The sequence below is a fragment of the Athene noctua genome, chromosome 9, assembly GCF_965140245.1.
Source record: "Athene noctua chromosome 9, bAthNoc1.hap1.1, whole genome shotgun sequence".
Classification (NCBI taxonomy): Eukaryota; Metazoa; Chordata; class Aves; order Strigiformes; family Strigidae; genus Athene; species Athene noctua.
Window position 1 is genome coordinate 12,944,242 of NC_134045.1, and position 15,823 is coordinate 12,960,064.

Consider the following 15,823-nt stretch of genomic DNA (forward strand, 5'->3'; position numbering starts at 1 on the left):
AAGTAAGATCAGATACTTTAAATTTAATATGGAGCAGCTGTTAATTTCCTGAAGGGTTTTCAGAAAACTGCACAAGGATGGTTTCATGTTCTATCACCAGCACAAGACAGGCATTTTAAATTTGTTACTGCAGTGTTGCCTGGTCAAGGGCTGAACAAGTCAAATGACTGAGTAGTCCTGTAGATACTTCTTCACACTATGAACATCAGGCTGCCTTTAGCCATCAGCATCTTTTTACCATTTTTCCTTCTGATACCCCTTCCCCTTTCACTGCAACCCAATTTTTCTGCTTGTTTTCTCCCTCTTCTGTGGAACATCTGAGCGCGCAGATACCTTCTGTTTCTCTCATTTGTAGGAACTCCTGGCCTTAAAGCGTGCCTGTGTGTGGGCAGGCAGAGGGGTAAGCCTGGTAGCTGTGCACCGCCACAACCACAGCAGTGCTGGCTGACCCCTTAGTGTGCTGACCAGCCCGACAGCCGGGGCAAAAGCACTCACAGCTCCCTCTTGCCGTTTCTGTGATAAGGACACCTATGGAGGGGGTCCTGTTTTTCTGTGCAGTGTGTGGCATACCCACTTTTTTGTTGTTGTTGTACCACATGTCCTGTATGTACCAGACGAACACTGCAAGCCAGGTCCAGCCTGGCCAGAGCTTCAGGTTGATGTGGTGGTTCATGTTTTCACTTCCACTTAAAACGGGAAAGTATCTTCTGTGTTTCAGTCTGTGCTACAAACATCTTTTTTCTCTCTCTCTTAAAGTGAAAATATGCCAATGGACTTAGAGTTTGAAATAGTCATTGTTGCAGTTTTTGTCTACCAAAGATATTAATCCTGTGGGCCAGGAACAACAGAACAATAAATGTTTAAGGTTTACTCAAAGATCAATAGCCATACGTAAGCATAATACTACCATATGCATAGATTAATTGAAATGGTTATGTGGATTAAGTCATAACTTGTTTAAGCATCTGTATGACTGAAGCTGTATGGACTGATAGCCTTTGCAATTCTCATTGCAGAGCTCTTTGTTCTGCTTGGTTTTGTTTTAAAACTTCCATGGCAGAATGACCTTTCGCAGCCTGTTAAGTCGTGCCCTTCTGGTTTTTTTTAAATCTGCTTACTCTTCCCTGTTGCTGCATTGAGTTCTCATGCTGTTTAACTAAATTGGATTGTGAGGTGAACACAAATGTCTAGCAGCTATTATAGTAATGAATTTAAACATAAGCATTGCGATATGTACCAGACAAAAGCAAAATAAGCTTAATTTCAATAGCCATTTGACATTGCAGGATTCATTATGTGGAATTCCAGTGTATAGAAAGATGAGCGTATTCATGGAACAAGCTGGAATAATTTAATAATTGAAGAGCTGGAATCTTTTAAGAGGTATTTTCTGGTTGCTGTAGGTGTAGATACCCTGCTAGTATGTTTTTCTGTAAAACTCTGTTTCTGTCTAGAAAATTTATTTGAACTTGTAATGTTGCCTCTAATATTACCAAACTTCAAATCTTTAGGCATTACAAATTAGACAACTTTCCCCAGTGCAAAGGGTTGGACTATCAGCAATATGGTAATTGTATTGTTTTTAAAGAGTTTATAGTTTTACTTGTATAATTTCATAGTGTAAAGGTATTAATGAAATATTCTCATATAAATACATCAGATTTGGAGTTTGGACTTTCAGAAGTACCACAAGTGTAAGCAGCACTGCAAATAACAGGTATGAAAGTTGCAAGTATGCACTTTCAATCTGCTTTCCACAGTTATTTCTGGAACTCCAGGCAAAGATATTGTGGAAAGAAGTTGAGAGGTGAAATTGTGTACTGCATTAATCTAGAATTTCCTGTTGTGTAGACTAATGAAAAGAGGCAAACAGCTAAGTCATAAGGGCGGACATCCTCAGCCTTTAGAAAGCTGAAGCTGCCATTGCATAATTTTAGGCAGAAAAAGAGCTCTTTCTATTTTTTTTCCAAACAGTGACCTACAACTCCAAAGGCGGTAATAAGGGAACTGAAGTAAAGCTTTCAGCTAAAGCCAAGGAAATCAGATTCTCCAACTTTTAAAAAGCTTTCAAGTTTGGAGTTTTTGGGGTTTCGTTTATTTTCTGAAAGCTGCTTTGTAAATTCGTATGCATATTACACAGCTATTTTATTATTATTGGTTATATTTTCCTTTTTTTTTTTTTTTTTTTTTTTTTTTTTTCAGTAAGTGGTTCCAGCATATTTTCAAATAAAATGAGCTGCCAGCTTCAAGAGCTGGGGCAACACTTTGGTGTGCAATGTATCACAACACTGATAATCACTGCCATGTAAATACACTGTGGCGTTTCAACTGTGCAGCTTAAGTGATTCACATTCACTGTGAAACTTTACCTAACTCTGGGACAGGCTTTGTCTTATTCCAGCTTTTCTGTGCATGTTGTTCACAGTTATGCAGCAATTTGTGCAACTTCTTCATGTATTTTTTTGAAATAACTTTCAGTTTTTTCTAGGATGCATGTATGTATCTCATCTATAAGAAAGTAGTCCTCAATATTAAGGTAGATGATGGTACAGAAGAATTCAAATGCAAGTCTGAGACTAGAGGCTACAACTCACCATGTTTTACACAATGAACTGTTTTATTACTTGAAAAGCCACCTACATTGTCAGCAGGTACAAAGAACAGAAGTCTAAAAGCAACTTCCTGCTATATTTTCTAACTTAGATTTTTTGGGGTTTTTGACAAGTTGCTTCATACTTCACAAGTATCTTCGGTTACTGTTTTGGTGAATGTATTCAAGCTTCTGATAAATGCATAATTTTGCAAATTAGAGGAAAATATAGTAAGTGGAAGAAATAATGACATAACTTTTATGAAAATAGATTTAGCTATTCAATCCTCTAATGTACTGAATTTGGGGGACTTCTAAAAGCCTAAATATTTTTACTGTATTTTGTATTAATCTGAATCACCTTAATGGACTACTTAAAAGCAAATAATATTTTGTCAAGAAAAGCTTAATTAAAAAAATAAAAGAATGGTGCTTCAGGAGACCACAAGTTTGAAATGGGAGTTTCCATTAGTCTTTCAGCTGTGTGTAATGATCTTGTATGTTCTGCTCTATTATTCCACAAAATAAGTTTATTTAAACCGACTGAATAATACCAGTTTTGTGATTCTATTTATGTAGGTTCAACTAGTCTATTGTAAAACCACTATCACACATTATCAGTTCTGTTTAAAGATACAATGGAAGACATTGCTTCTACATGTAAATGCAATCACCTTCCCTTCATAAAGTTAAATTGGCTTCATTTAGGTGCTTAGGTGTAGTCACCCTGAAATAAGCTGTTGAGAACATTGCAATTTAACCCAGGACATACTGAGCTACTCTTAAGCTTTCAGTATAATGGAAACAGAAGGGAAATCCCTTAATTCAGATATAAAAGAACAGGTACTATATGTGTCATAGACACATCATTCTGTTTTTCAGATGAGACTTTCAAAAGGTTAATGATATGTATTGCTTCAAATTTTATATGCCAGACTTCAAATATAAGGAGATTGATTCAGAGATGTTCAGAATGATTTCTGAATCTCAAACTCTACAAAATTTTGTAAGGTTTGTCTGCCTAACGTCATTAGCTATTTTGTAAAAACTTGGTCCCTGACAGGCTGAAACCACTGAAAATCGTGTCTTAAAACTTTGAGGTTTTTTCACTCTGCCCAAGGTTTTTGAAGCAACAAGTGTCTTACAATTTAAAACAAAAATATAAACACCAACACCTATGCTAGTACTATAGACCATGATATCTGGGTGCTTCTAAATAACTTTTTTGAAACAAAAAGCATAAGGCAAAAGACAGTGCTGAATAGTCTTTAAAGTAGTATTAAAAAGTAATAATGTACATCGTAAACAGGAGAAGGTTTTTTTAATCTCTTTTATAGTAACAGTTCTACGGATGAAGCAAAACAAGCTGTGAAGCCACAGCCACTTTCTCCACCTTGCTTGCAGAGTCTTCCAGAAGCTTGAAGAACAATCGTAGTGTAAGAAATAAATCCCACCTTCCTGCTTGAAGATGGAATGATAACCTTCAAATCTTCTTGCAGCAAGCAGAAAACTGTTTACAGTAGTTTTACAACAGAGCAAATAACTAGAGTTGCTATTTAAATTAAATTTGAAATACTTTCATAAGTAAATTAATTACCAGTGACTGAGAACTTCAGAAATAACAATAAATTGTTAACAGTACTGCCTGTGATTTCTCTTTTTATTTTTAATCTTTGGTCAAGGTTTTTATATCTCAGATGAACGCTTGTCATTCTTAATTACTTGTTTGCAATTCTAAGTGGAACATTTGAGTAACATCAAACTATTACAGAATTTGATAGACCTAGATTGCGTAAAGCAAGAAATAGTCTCAAAGATCTCGTATTTGTAGTTAGTTTCAAAGTGAACTAGAACCTTCTGTATACTATCATCCCAAGTCCTGCTTAGCCAATATCTCCCAATTTTAACGGCAAATAAAGAAAAGGTATGTGCACATTTTCTGCCTGCTTTGTAGAAGAAAACATTCCTTTCTGACCTTTGCAAATGATCTATTTACATCCTGAAGCATAAGATTTCATTATCCTTATCTTAGCAGGCATAGGAACCGGTGTTAGTAGCCATGAAATTATTCAATGCTTTTAAGAATTCTAGCTGCAGTATCTGACTCTCTAACCTCTGTAAGGCTGACTGCACACAGCGTATGACATTTTCTTTTATTTCCTTTAATTTAGTTGACATTCATTTCATTTGTATGATGAAAGAAAAAAAGGAAGATCTCAGTTGCAGTCTGCTCATAATCCTAAATATTTCACTCAAAAGTAATTCTAAAAGCTTTTCATTGTTAAATATTACAGCAGCACCTTTTTGTCTGGGAAAAGTCCTTCAGAATTCAGCCTTAGTGAAGCAAACTTTTAAAGAAAATTTTTTATTATGTAAATAGCATGATCAAGTAAAACGTACCTTTGTTCCTTGCTACTTTTACATTGGTAATCAGCATTTTCAGATGTTACATGCTTACTCTAATTTGAGAATTAGACAGATTTTAGATTTGGAAATTGAGACCTAGAGGTTGAGCAGTTTAGCCAAGATCATGTAAGGGAAGTCAGTGATAAAGCAGGGACAGATTCAAGTCCCATACTCTTATTTCAGCTTCCTGGAAAAAACACCGTTCTTAGAGAAAAGCTTCTCAGCTAATGCTGTCCGTCACAGATTCCATAGTCTAGGAATTTACCTAACAATGTGCACAGTACACCTTGCCCTCACTACAAAGGACTGAAAGTACAAATCCTATTTAAATATTTCCATGTCTGCTTGCTTGTTACATGGTTCTGCATTGGCAAAAAGTAAACCTAAAATACGCCTAATCTTCGGGAAGACTGTTACTGTTTCTTTTTGCTAATAGCATTTTAGCTTAATAAAAAGGTAACTGCATCAAGCTGATTTTTCACATCTCCTCTAAGTGTATTTAGTTGACATTTATCTTGCCTTGTTAAATAAAATTCTCCTAGCTCTAAAACTACAGTAATACAGAATATTTACCTTATGATTAAACAGGCCTGTTTCAAAACATGCCTGACAGCATATGACAAGCTTCTTACTAAAAAGCTGGTGGAGAGGTTCAGAAAAACAGAACCGTGAAGTAATCTTTGTATTGAATATGGGTTCAAAATTATCCAATATACAAAGTAGTTTGTTCCCCATAAGAGGATACAAAAGCTGAGGAGTTGCTTCTGAAAGTAGGTGTCATCTTGGTAGTCCCTTGGTGTAAGAGCTTTCATAATACTCTTGTACATCACTTTCCAGAGACTTCCCGCCAGGATCACTGCTGTTGTGTAATGGCAAATGCACACCTGCACTTACTGGGCTATGTCCAGGAGCCAAGAGTGGGAGTTTGTTTCTGGTTTTTCTTGAAAGGATGTTTGGCTTTGCCAAAGAAGTGGTGGTGGTGGTTGGTTGTTCAGTTTTCCCCCGGCTCTCTCCACCGCAACAGTGCAAGTTGCAGTGCAACTAGTGTGGCCAACAGCCAGTTGTCTGGAGCAAACTACTGACTTTCAGAATCGAGCCTTAGAAGTAAGTGTGGAGGGGTAGAAATGAGTTGGCTGTAAATTCGTTACAAAATCTGAATTCATGTTCTTTAGTTCACATTCTGTTATGTTTTGTCGCTTAACTTATAGTTTCCAAGTTCAGGCATAATCTGTCAGGTGTCAAAGCAGAGAAAAATCTGACGCTTGAAGAATACTGACTACCTCATATCTTTCTGAAAAACTGTTTCTGTTGGTCACGTACACCTACTTGTGGTTGTCAAGTATCCCTTGAACTCATTTCTATTAATCTGGAGAAAAGGCTGATTTCACTGTGGTGCTTATGAGGTGCTGATATAATTCCTGCTGTGTAGGCCTATCACTTACTAAGAGGCTTTCTAGAGTTTGAACAAAGAATCTACATAAGATCTGAATCAGTTTGCCAGAAATTAAAAAAATTATGAGATTTTTATTTAAATCAAATAATTGGATACTTTGGAAAGAGGATGATAGTGAACCTGTTGATATCTGCAACACTTCTCTGTTTCCCTACTGACTTTCCAGGAAACAAAGAATGTTACTTTTTTTCCCTACAGTCTCTCCTTTAATTATTTATAATTACATGCTCTCACCAGGGCCTAACTTGCAACTACTCTAATCCTGTTTTCATTAAATCAATTTATTATTTGAGAATTTATTCATGAGAATTTATTTAGCTAATTTTGTGACACAAAAAAACCCCAGTAGTTACTGAGTAACACTAACAAGAATTAAAGTGAACCTTCACAGGTTGAGTCTGAGCTTATAAATCAATGAGGCAAAAGACTTTGCACTACTTGTATCAAAATAAACGCAGATGGCTGATTTCTTCCCAACATGTAACAAGTAGTAGAGATTCATTTTAACATAGAAATGGTGCTCAGAAGAATCATTTTACCTTGAAATCTGAAGCATTCAGGCTGTTCCCTAAGTGAGTGCCCACATGTAGTTTGGAAATACGGGATTGAGCTTTAAGAATTAAATAATCTAACGGTTAAAATTTTTTAAACATTACTGACCCTGACATGTGTAGAAAGTTGGTGACTTTGGTTTGGGGTTTTTTTTCCAAAATACCTACTTGGGCTTGTTTTCTAATTTTATTTCAGCTGGACAGCTTAGCCAGTCAGCACATTTTGCTCTCCAGTTGCCATACAACGTGCTAGGCTTGGGACGTAGTGCTAACTTCCTCGACCATTTGTATGTTGGCATTCCTCGTCCTTTAGGAGAAAAGGTTAGTTGAGATTTAAGATTGTCAAGCTAATATTTATGGTGTTACCTTCCTTAATAGAGTTTTTGGATGGAAATACTGCTTAGGAACAGTTCCCCTTCACCGAAGCAAGAGTATCGAAGTAGTACGTTTGAATACAGAAAAGTTTGCCAAAAAGAACCCTGTATGCCTGGGATTTGGGATATGCATACGTTCTGAAGCTAGCACTAAGACCAAAAGATGACTGAAGCTCTCTATAAATGTTAGCACAAGTATATAGGGCTTGTGTATGTGGTAAATGTTATTAGATCTGAGGGCCCAATTATGGTGTCAGCTGTAAGACATTCCCAGGTTTGGTCTGGCCGGCCTGTAAACTCACTTAATCCTTTCCACCTCAGTGATAAAACCATGATCAGCACGATGGGAGATGAACATTACTATGATTATCTAATCTTCAGGTGAAACATAAAAATAGAGTTCTGACCATTTTCAGTCTTTAAAGATCTGGTGGTACTACTTTAAATAAAGTGAGGTATTCAAATTAGTGTGCTGGCCAAATTCTGGTTTAGATAATTGCTTTGCCTGCCTCCTTTGTAGAATTGTTTTTTTTACTTCTTTCCCTATTATGTTGTTGCTTTGTACTTTTTAAGCAGATGCTGTGTTTTATGTCGGCTACAGTGATTTTGCTTTTTACTGTTGTTTTTGTTTTCTTCTAAAGCACTTTGGAGCTTTCAGAATAAAAGGTTTACACAAATGTAAGGGAATAATTACTTATTTAAAACTTTAAAAAGCAGCCGGGTTTTTTTGTTTCTCCTTTTGTATATTTCAACACAGAATTTCTTTGCTTTTAAGTATGTTGGTTTGTTAGGAATTGACACAACCTTTGTTTTTCTTTCAGTCTATAAGACGACAAGAATGGACAGCTATCATACCCAACTCCCAGCTTATAGTCATTCCCTATCCTCATAACGTTCCTCGAAGGTAACTTTTGATTTGCACTTCACAAAATTACATTAATACAGAGTTTAAATAAGGCATTATGCGTAGGTTTAAATATAGTCACTTGTATAGAAAGTAAATTTAAGAACAATGGTGAGGGGGTTAGTTCTATAGATGTAGTTGTCTCTGTGACTAGGCAGAATATTTCTCAAATATTTACACAGACTCTTAGTGCCCATAAACAATCAAAATCTATTACCAGCTCATACAAACAATCAAAATACATTACCAGCTCAAACCTGTAAATAATAACATACTTGCTAGATTTAGCAACATTCTGTTTGACAAATTGCAAGCATGGTAATGACTGAAGCAAACATTTTTGTTTCGCCAAACATGCAATTTCTGTCTAGTTGCATATAAAAGCTTTAGTTCAGCCCTTTAGAACACAGTAGCTGTTGCCACAGGTATGAATGTTTTTCTTCAAGTAAAGATGAATGGGTTGGTTACACAAGAGCTTGAACACTGAATTCACTTCGCAATTAAAATGTTTATCCCAGAAAGAGAGCATGTTTCTCTCTTTGCTATTAGAGAAAACATTAGTCACGTATTCCAGCTGCTTTTTGCCGCTTGATCTACTAGTGAGGTCAGTTGCATTTATCATGCAGAAATGATTCTGACATCAGTTTCAGAAGTTAATTTTACTATAGGACAAATAACAGTTGAGAAGTGATGTGCCCCTTGAATTGCTAATTAACAACCACAGGAATTACATCTGCCAGATGTAGAAAATTAAGTTATAGTCTTGAGTTATTTAAAGGTATGCGTTACGCAAAAATTTTTCTGTCATCCTTAAACTATTTTTGCTTTTCTATAAATTAAGGTATGGACACTGTACAGAGGATAGAATCCCCAAGAAGAAAACAGATTTCATAATAAACACTTCTTAAATTTATAATTTTCTTTAACATAAATAATGTTGCTTTGCAAGATGCCTCAGTGCTGCCTCAACATAGAGCCTCGTGCTGACAGCTTTCCCATGATAGGAAGCCTGTGGTAGACAGAGGGTGTTAACTGAGCCTGAGGACCCCACAACATTGGAGGGATGTCTTCCAGAAGCTCTTAAAGTGCTTAATTTTGTTGCTCTCCAGCATTCCTCTGCCATAATCAATTGGTTCTATTGCCTACAACTGCAGTTGTCCCTGGGTAAGCTTCAGACTGAGAGATGCCTAACCAGTGGGACCCCACGAGCCTGTCTAAGAGGAGGAGGAAACATTCTGTCTCACAGGCTTACTTCACCCTGCTTCTCCATCTCCCCATGCCCCAGGCAATTTTGTGGAATATTTTCTTATGGATTTTACTTTGTCTTGGGCAGGGGCAGGAGTTTAAAGCTCCTAATGAGAAAAAAGTCAGTCCCTGAGGATATCCATAGCATTCCTGGAAACTTAAACAGAAACTGAATTTAGAAACAGCATTATGTGAAGATAGTTATATTAAGCCGTATATTTCCAAGTAAACACCATTAAGTTTCAGTCTCTAAGTACAGCCACTAGTTTTTGTAGACCAAGTTGTTACCTAGTGTCTTTACACTAGTAGGTTCTTTTCATCTTTGTAAGTTAAATCTGTTTTCCGCTTCTTAATGAAGAGTAGTAATGTTTCCTTGGATTTTCTTCTTTTGTACAGCTGGAGTGCCAAGCTATATCTGACCCCAAGTAACATTGTGCTGCTGACAGCTATAGCCTTAATTGGTGTCTGTGTTTTCATCTTGGCAATAATTGGCATATTACACTGGCAAGAAAAGGTAAGCTTAATTACCTAGATTCTTTTCTATATTTTCTATACTATTTAACACTCCCTAATGTTTTACAGTCTTGTACACTGGGTTTTTTGAGTAGTTTTCTACAGTATGATTTCTGACACAGACTGCATTAATTCCCAAAAGGTGTTTATTATTAATTCAGTATTTACTGCAAGCTTAAACTTTGGGATTGTTTTTATTTAAGCTCTAAGACACATGAAAAAGGGAAACAAAGAGAAACGTGGATAAGCTTTTGCCACTAATCTGTTATTCCCAACTAAATTAGATGGTTTTGTTTCATATCTAAGCTTTCTGTTTTCCAGAGTTTTAAGGAGTACTGTTTTGGAAAATGGAACATAAACTCAGTTGACTTATCTTGAGTTCTGCTGGTAATCTAAAAATAAGGAAAACATCTCTCTTTCTTTATCTGTCTTTGCTGATTGCACTGACATTAGCATTCAAGACTGTATAGGGAGTCAATCGTGTGCATATTGGCTGCTTTGCTCTGTGTGTCTGAATTATACGTGCAGTGTATAGAAATCCATTGATTTGAAGAAGCATTTTGAAAGGGGCCTTTCATGTCACAAAAGAAATGCGTTCCCATTTTTCTTAACTATGCTCAGTTCACAGTCATATCCAACTGGCAGGATTGCCAATAAATGCTACTACATACCCAAACCATAATCTTAGCTGTCAAATAAAATTACTGCACATTTTGACATGGTAGAACTGTTTGTTATTTTGTGCTTGTGGAAATAAAATGACCTTGTTAAACATTCAGATAGGCTTTGCGCATGCTTCATATTTAAATGTTATTTGTCTGTCAGTCTTCACTCTTCAAAATGTTAAATACAGTCTCCACATAATAGTAAAGCTGGGAATAGAACACACAAAGCAAAGAAATAGAAAGTTTATGATGTCCTTAGCATGCCCTACTGTCCCAAGAAAGCACTGCTAACTGCTAGCTAGGACTATGCACTGGCTGGGATTGACTCTTCTCCAGCACATCTTAAGCAACAAGAGCAGCAGAAAAAATACTTGGACTTGGAGTTGGGGAAGGATTAACTATGTATCGTTCCATCTGGAGAAATGGAGATTTAATGTGAACATTTAAAACAGTTCTTCATATAATAATTCATGTATTGTAATGTAAAGAAGCACTCAGCCCAGAGTGAGCCATTTCTGAGCCATTTTAAATCCCATTTGGTATATGCGAATGAAGTGGTATATTGGTTATGTTATAAACTCATTTCCAGCTGCTGCATCTTGCTCAAAATAGGCACAAATATTTGAGTAAATTGTATTTTCAAACTACTGTATAAATATTTGTTAATTCCTGCAATTTTCCAGTGCCTTCCTATTGAATTTTCCCTTCCCAATTTTTAGAAGAAATGGTTGGAGTACAGAACAAATAAGGATCTTGACCAAGGCTGTATTGTGCATCACTGACATGACTGGGAGTTAAACTCCAAAGTTCTTTGTTTACTGCCTCTCTCAGTAATCCTCTCATAAAAATACTGTTCAGCCTAAATGCTGTTTTGCCTTACAGATCTCTAGAGTACCTATAGCAAAGAAAGGAAGGGGAGATGTACTGTCAGTTACAATCTTTTCTTTTCCCCCAGAGGATGTATCTGTCTGTAAGCTGCAGTGTTTTATTCAGCAGTTAAAATGAACCATGTACTTTGACCTCTGCAGATAAGTAGTAATAGCAGCCCTTTGTCTACAGTAGTTCTTATACTCTCGTCTGTCAGCTAAATATTGTATTGTTTAAATAACTCTAGGATTTACGAATAGTACGTTGCTCTGTCATTCCTTAGAAATTTTGGATCCATTTAAAAAAAAAAAAAAAAAGCTTTCAAACCTCCGTTACTAGTTTTTAGTTTTGGTACATCAAATGAAAGCAAAATTGAGGAAGAATGTACACCAGTATTCATCTTGCAACAAGTATAGTCTGCTACATTATCTAAGGACCTTGTATTCTTATTCTTTATAACTTGCTTTGTGGTCTTGGGGCTAGTCCTGTGAACACTACATGTTGACGATAATACTGCTAGAGAAGTTTTGATGGATTCGTCAGAGTATCAGTTACTGTCAAATTTGAAGGAGTAATTTTTTCAGGAAGCATACAAGAAATGGGTGAAAATTGCTTTCTAAGTGAGACTATAAAATGCTGTGGAATGTGACAGGCATTTCAATGTAGGAAAGAGTATATCCCTCCCTTCTTCCCACCCAGTTTTTGACATTCAGAATACTACTGACATTGATAAAGTCCCTGCCAAAAAGCCAGACTGATATATCTTCAACTTCACTGACAGCTCTGCTGCTGCCACAAAGTGCAGTAAAATCCATAGTTAATCCAGTGGAGTTGCTCTCATACATAAACACTGAGTGATGAGGAAATCTTTGGCTTGAGGCCAAAGCAGATGACAAACTTTCATGGCAGAACACATGCACTGATTTCTACCCAAATTGTCATGTATATTTATCAACTGAGATACAACTCTGAATGCCCACATAACAGCATACTGTAAAGGCTTTTTCTTCATTTTACTCATTTAAAAAAAAAAAAAAAAAAAAAAAGGTATAAGCAAGCTAAAAAGCATTTAAATCTGTTTTGCTAAATTCTCTTATGCTAGGATTTACACATACTGTCTGTCATGACAAAACCACTGTTTTCGCGAAAAGGTCACACGATGCCTTTAAAGATCCTTTAATAAGTGCTTTCATACTCTGTTACTGCTTTAGAACACAAGAGGAGGCTTGTGGGAGAGGGCATGTTTTTACACATTACTTGGATTATAGATAAAATTTAAATATGCTTTTTTCCAAGCAGCACCCAAAATAGTCTTTCAGCAGATCAATGTGTGTTCTGCATAAATAAGCAGGGAAATGCATCCAACCTCACATTTTCATAATACAAACAAAAACATGGAACATTTTTAGCCTACTTGGTACTGTTAATTGTTGGTTGAACTGCCATCTTTGTCTAAATTTGTACTTAACAGAACAGAATCTCATTTTAAGTGTAACATAGATGACATTTACAGTTAATCCAGAGTAATTTAATCTTGTATTTATAATGCAGACTAAATAAATGCATACTAAGAAGCATTCTTCATGTTTTCAGTACTCCTTTATGAAAAAGCATTATCAGAAATAAAGAAAATAATGTGTCATAAAGACTAAAACAGCTGAGCATTAACAGCAGAAACCAATTTTGAGTAGATTGTTGTTATTTCAAACTGACATAATTTAAGAGCTAATTATTAGAGCTTTTACTAAGCTTTTTTGCCTTTTGTCAAATGAGCAACTTGGAAAAAACTGACCATTCTCTGACATTTAACAACTCATTTCTGTAACAGTATTGCTCTAGATCCCACAGTGGTTTTTTATTATTATTTTTCAGAAAGCAGATGACAGAGAGAAGCGACAGGAAGCTCATCGGTTCCATTTTGATGCTATGTGACATGCCTTAATATTTATGAAGGATCTGCTACTCATTTGCTTAATTGAATTGCTAAATTCTGATTTGTAAAATGATTACCGTGAAAATACTGCTGGTGTGCTATTTGTAAATGTTGCATTATTTGGTATTTATTTGGAAAGTATTAAAAATAGACCTGAATGTCTCTCAAGGCCTTTCATTTAAACGACTGTATATAATACCATTTGGTCTTTATTTAACAGAACTGTAAATTTATTTTTCTTAGTAAAGGGATCAAATTGCATGTTCCATTGTTTACGTACCACCAATTCTTCAGTAATATTTGATAGAAAGAAAGCTGTGTAAATAAAGTTTAGAATTTCAGCGAGCAGAATATTTTGTACCACTTGGATTGGTCTTGTCATTTATACATTCCTGCAAAATAACTTGCATTTCTGAAAATTAAGCATGAGCAATTTCTCAGATGACTTGATCATTAATTATTTTGATTGTACTGAATGGTGCTCAACCTAAAGTAGTCTGTGTTTTTCTTCGTTTAAATCCATATGTGCAAGAGTTAAAGAATTTAGGAACTGGAGAACTAAAAGAAACCTGCAGTGTTAATGCTAGTTCAGTAGCTTATCATGGGATAGATGTAGTATTTATGTGTGTTAGTTCTAGAGAGAAGACAACTCGTTAAAAAATTAAAACCATAAAAATGTATCAGCATTACATAAACTGCTTTTATAATTAAACTGTAACCACATTTATTTTGGAAAGGCCTGAAGTCATGAAAGTAGTGCACTTTTTTAAAATAAGAAAGGTATGGGATTTTTTTTGTTTGGTTTTGTTATTAAAGAAGTTAAAAAAAAACATTTTGGACTGGAAGAAGAATGAGGATCGGCTCCCTAAAATGTATTGCTAAGGGATGCGATATACAAAGATTAAATTAAGAATATAATAGGACACTCAGAATAAGCAGTGTGTGTTATCTGTGTACACTCCTATGCCCAAATTTCATAAGGCTGTAATAATTACATAAGACAAATAACTCAGTATATTTCAAATGGTGAGAATGTTACAATTACTCGTTGTACTTTGGATCCTGGAAGAGTCTCTAAAAAAGTCCTAATAGTTATTCCTTAGTGATATGAGTTGTGCGTTTAAATCTGTCGGTTTGCATTGCTAATAAACACTGTTTGATAAACCAGAACACAACAAACTACGAAGTGTTGGTCTTACAAGCAATCACCTCTGCAGTATCTCCTCTGGTCTGGTGCTTGTCCAGTAACCTGCTGTGCTGTAACACTCACTACCTTTGCTTGTCAATACAGGAAGGGAAAAGAGAGAGCAGGTACAAAGCTGAACTGATTATGTCCACCCTGAATCACAGTCAAGCACTTGGTTACCATGGCAGTGCTGAACAGTGACCCATTCATACAGCAGCACCAAGCCAAAAATCAGAAAAGTACTGATAAGCAGTCTACTGAGCTATGAAGTTTTAGCACGTATTTCTAATACGAACTGATCAGATGCCAACAAAGATGACTCTCACATTACGTCACTGTTATTACACCGGATAGTGTATTTCCTTAATGCACACCTTTAATATTTCTCATGGAGTGGCATGAAAAGGTAAGATTTTTTTTTAGATAAATACTTAATGCTATTGGACTTTTTAAACCCCATTAATAGAATTTGCTCCCAATAGCAAAAGTAATAACGGATTTCATAATTAAAAGGAAGCACAATTCAATATATTTTCCTATCATTTTCAAATGGTTGGAGAATAAGGCTGAACATATAATGCAACTGTGGCAGTAAAGTGGTCTGTAATCCTCTATCACAATATAACAAACACAGATTAGGCTCCTTATGTTTTTTGGAAAAACAATTAGGAACGAAATAACCTCATGCTGATATTTAAGCTGTTGTCAAGTTAACAAAACAATGAACTCAGTATCTTTTGCTTTAAGGTATTTTGCATGCTCAGTAGTGCATTATTGCATCACTTTATATGCAATACATTATTGGTGCTTTATTATAAGAAAGCCATTAATGTTTACCACAGGTTCTAACTACTCATAGCTTGGCTCACAACAATACATGCATACTATACTGAATTAAGGCATTAAATATTGTTAAACCTCTTGTCAAAGGTTTCATGTTGTACCTTGGTTTTCTATTCTGTAAGCACCAAAAATATGTTTGGGTAAGGTTATTACCCTTCAGCCACTAAGTTTAAGAAAGCGGCATTAATTAGAAAGTGTAGTTCCAGGTGATCGTCACAGTAACTGAGAAGTGAGAAACAGTTCTAACTACATCAATTTTAAAAATGCATCCACCATAACACAGCCCTGGTGCG

At 35.7% G+C, this 15,823-nt stretch overlaps 1 protein-coding gene across 2 annotated transcripts in view; it reads left to right on the forward strand.

The window, feature by feature from the left end:
• ITFG1 (integrin alpha FG-GAP repeat containing 1) overlaps positions 1 to 14,652 on the forward strand; it is an 86,156-nt gene extending 71,504 nt beyond the window's left edge. Inside the window, exons 15-18 of one of the 2 annotated variants that reach the window (XM_074913489.1) lie at positions 7,197 to 7,321; positions 8,196 to 8,278; positions 9,920 to 10,037; positions 13,441 to 14,652. In XM_074913489.1, the coding sequence (XP_074769590.1) occupies positions 7,197 to 7,321; positions 8,196 to 8,278; positions 9,920 to 10,037; positions 13,441 to 13,500 (386 nt within the window). In that variant the 3' untranslated portion in view covers positions 13,501 to 14,652. Of the gene's footprint in view, positions 1 to 7,196; positions 7,322 to 8,195; positions 8,279 to 9,919; positions 10,039 to 13,440 lie in introns of those variants that run through there. The other variant, XM_074913490.1, reaches the window with a different exon arrangement.
• The last annotated feature ends 1,171 nt before the right edge of the window (positions 14,653 to 15,823 follow it).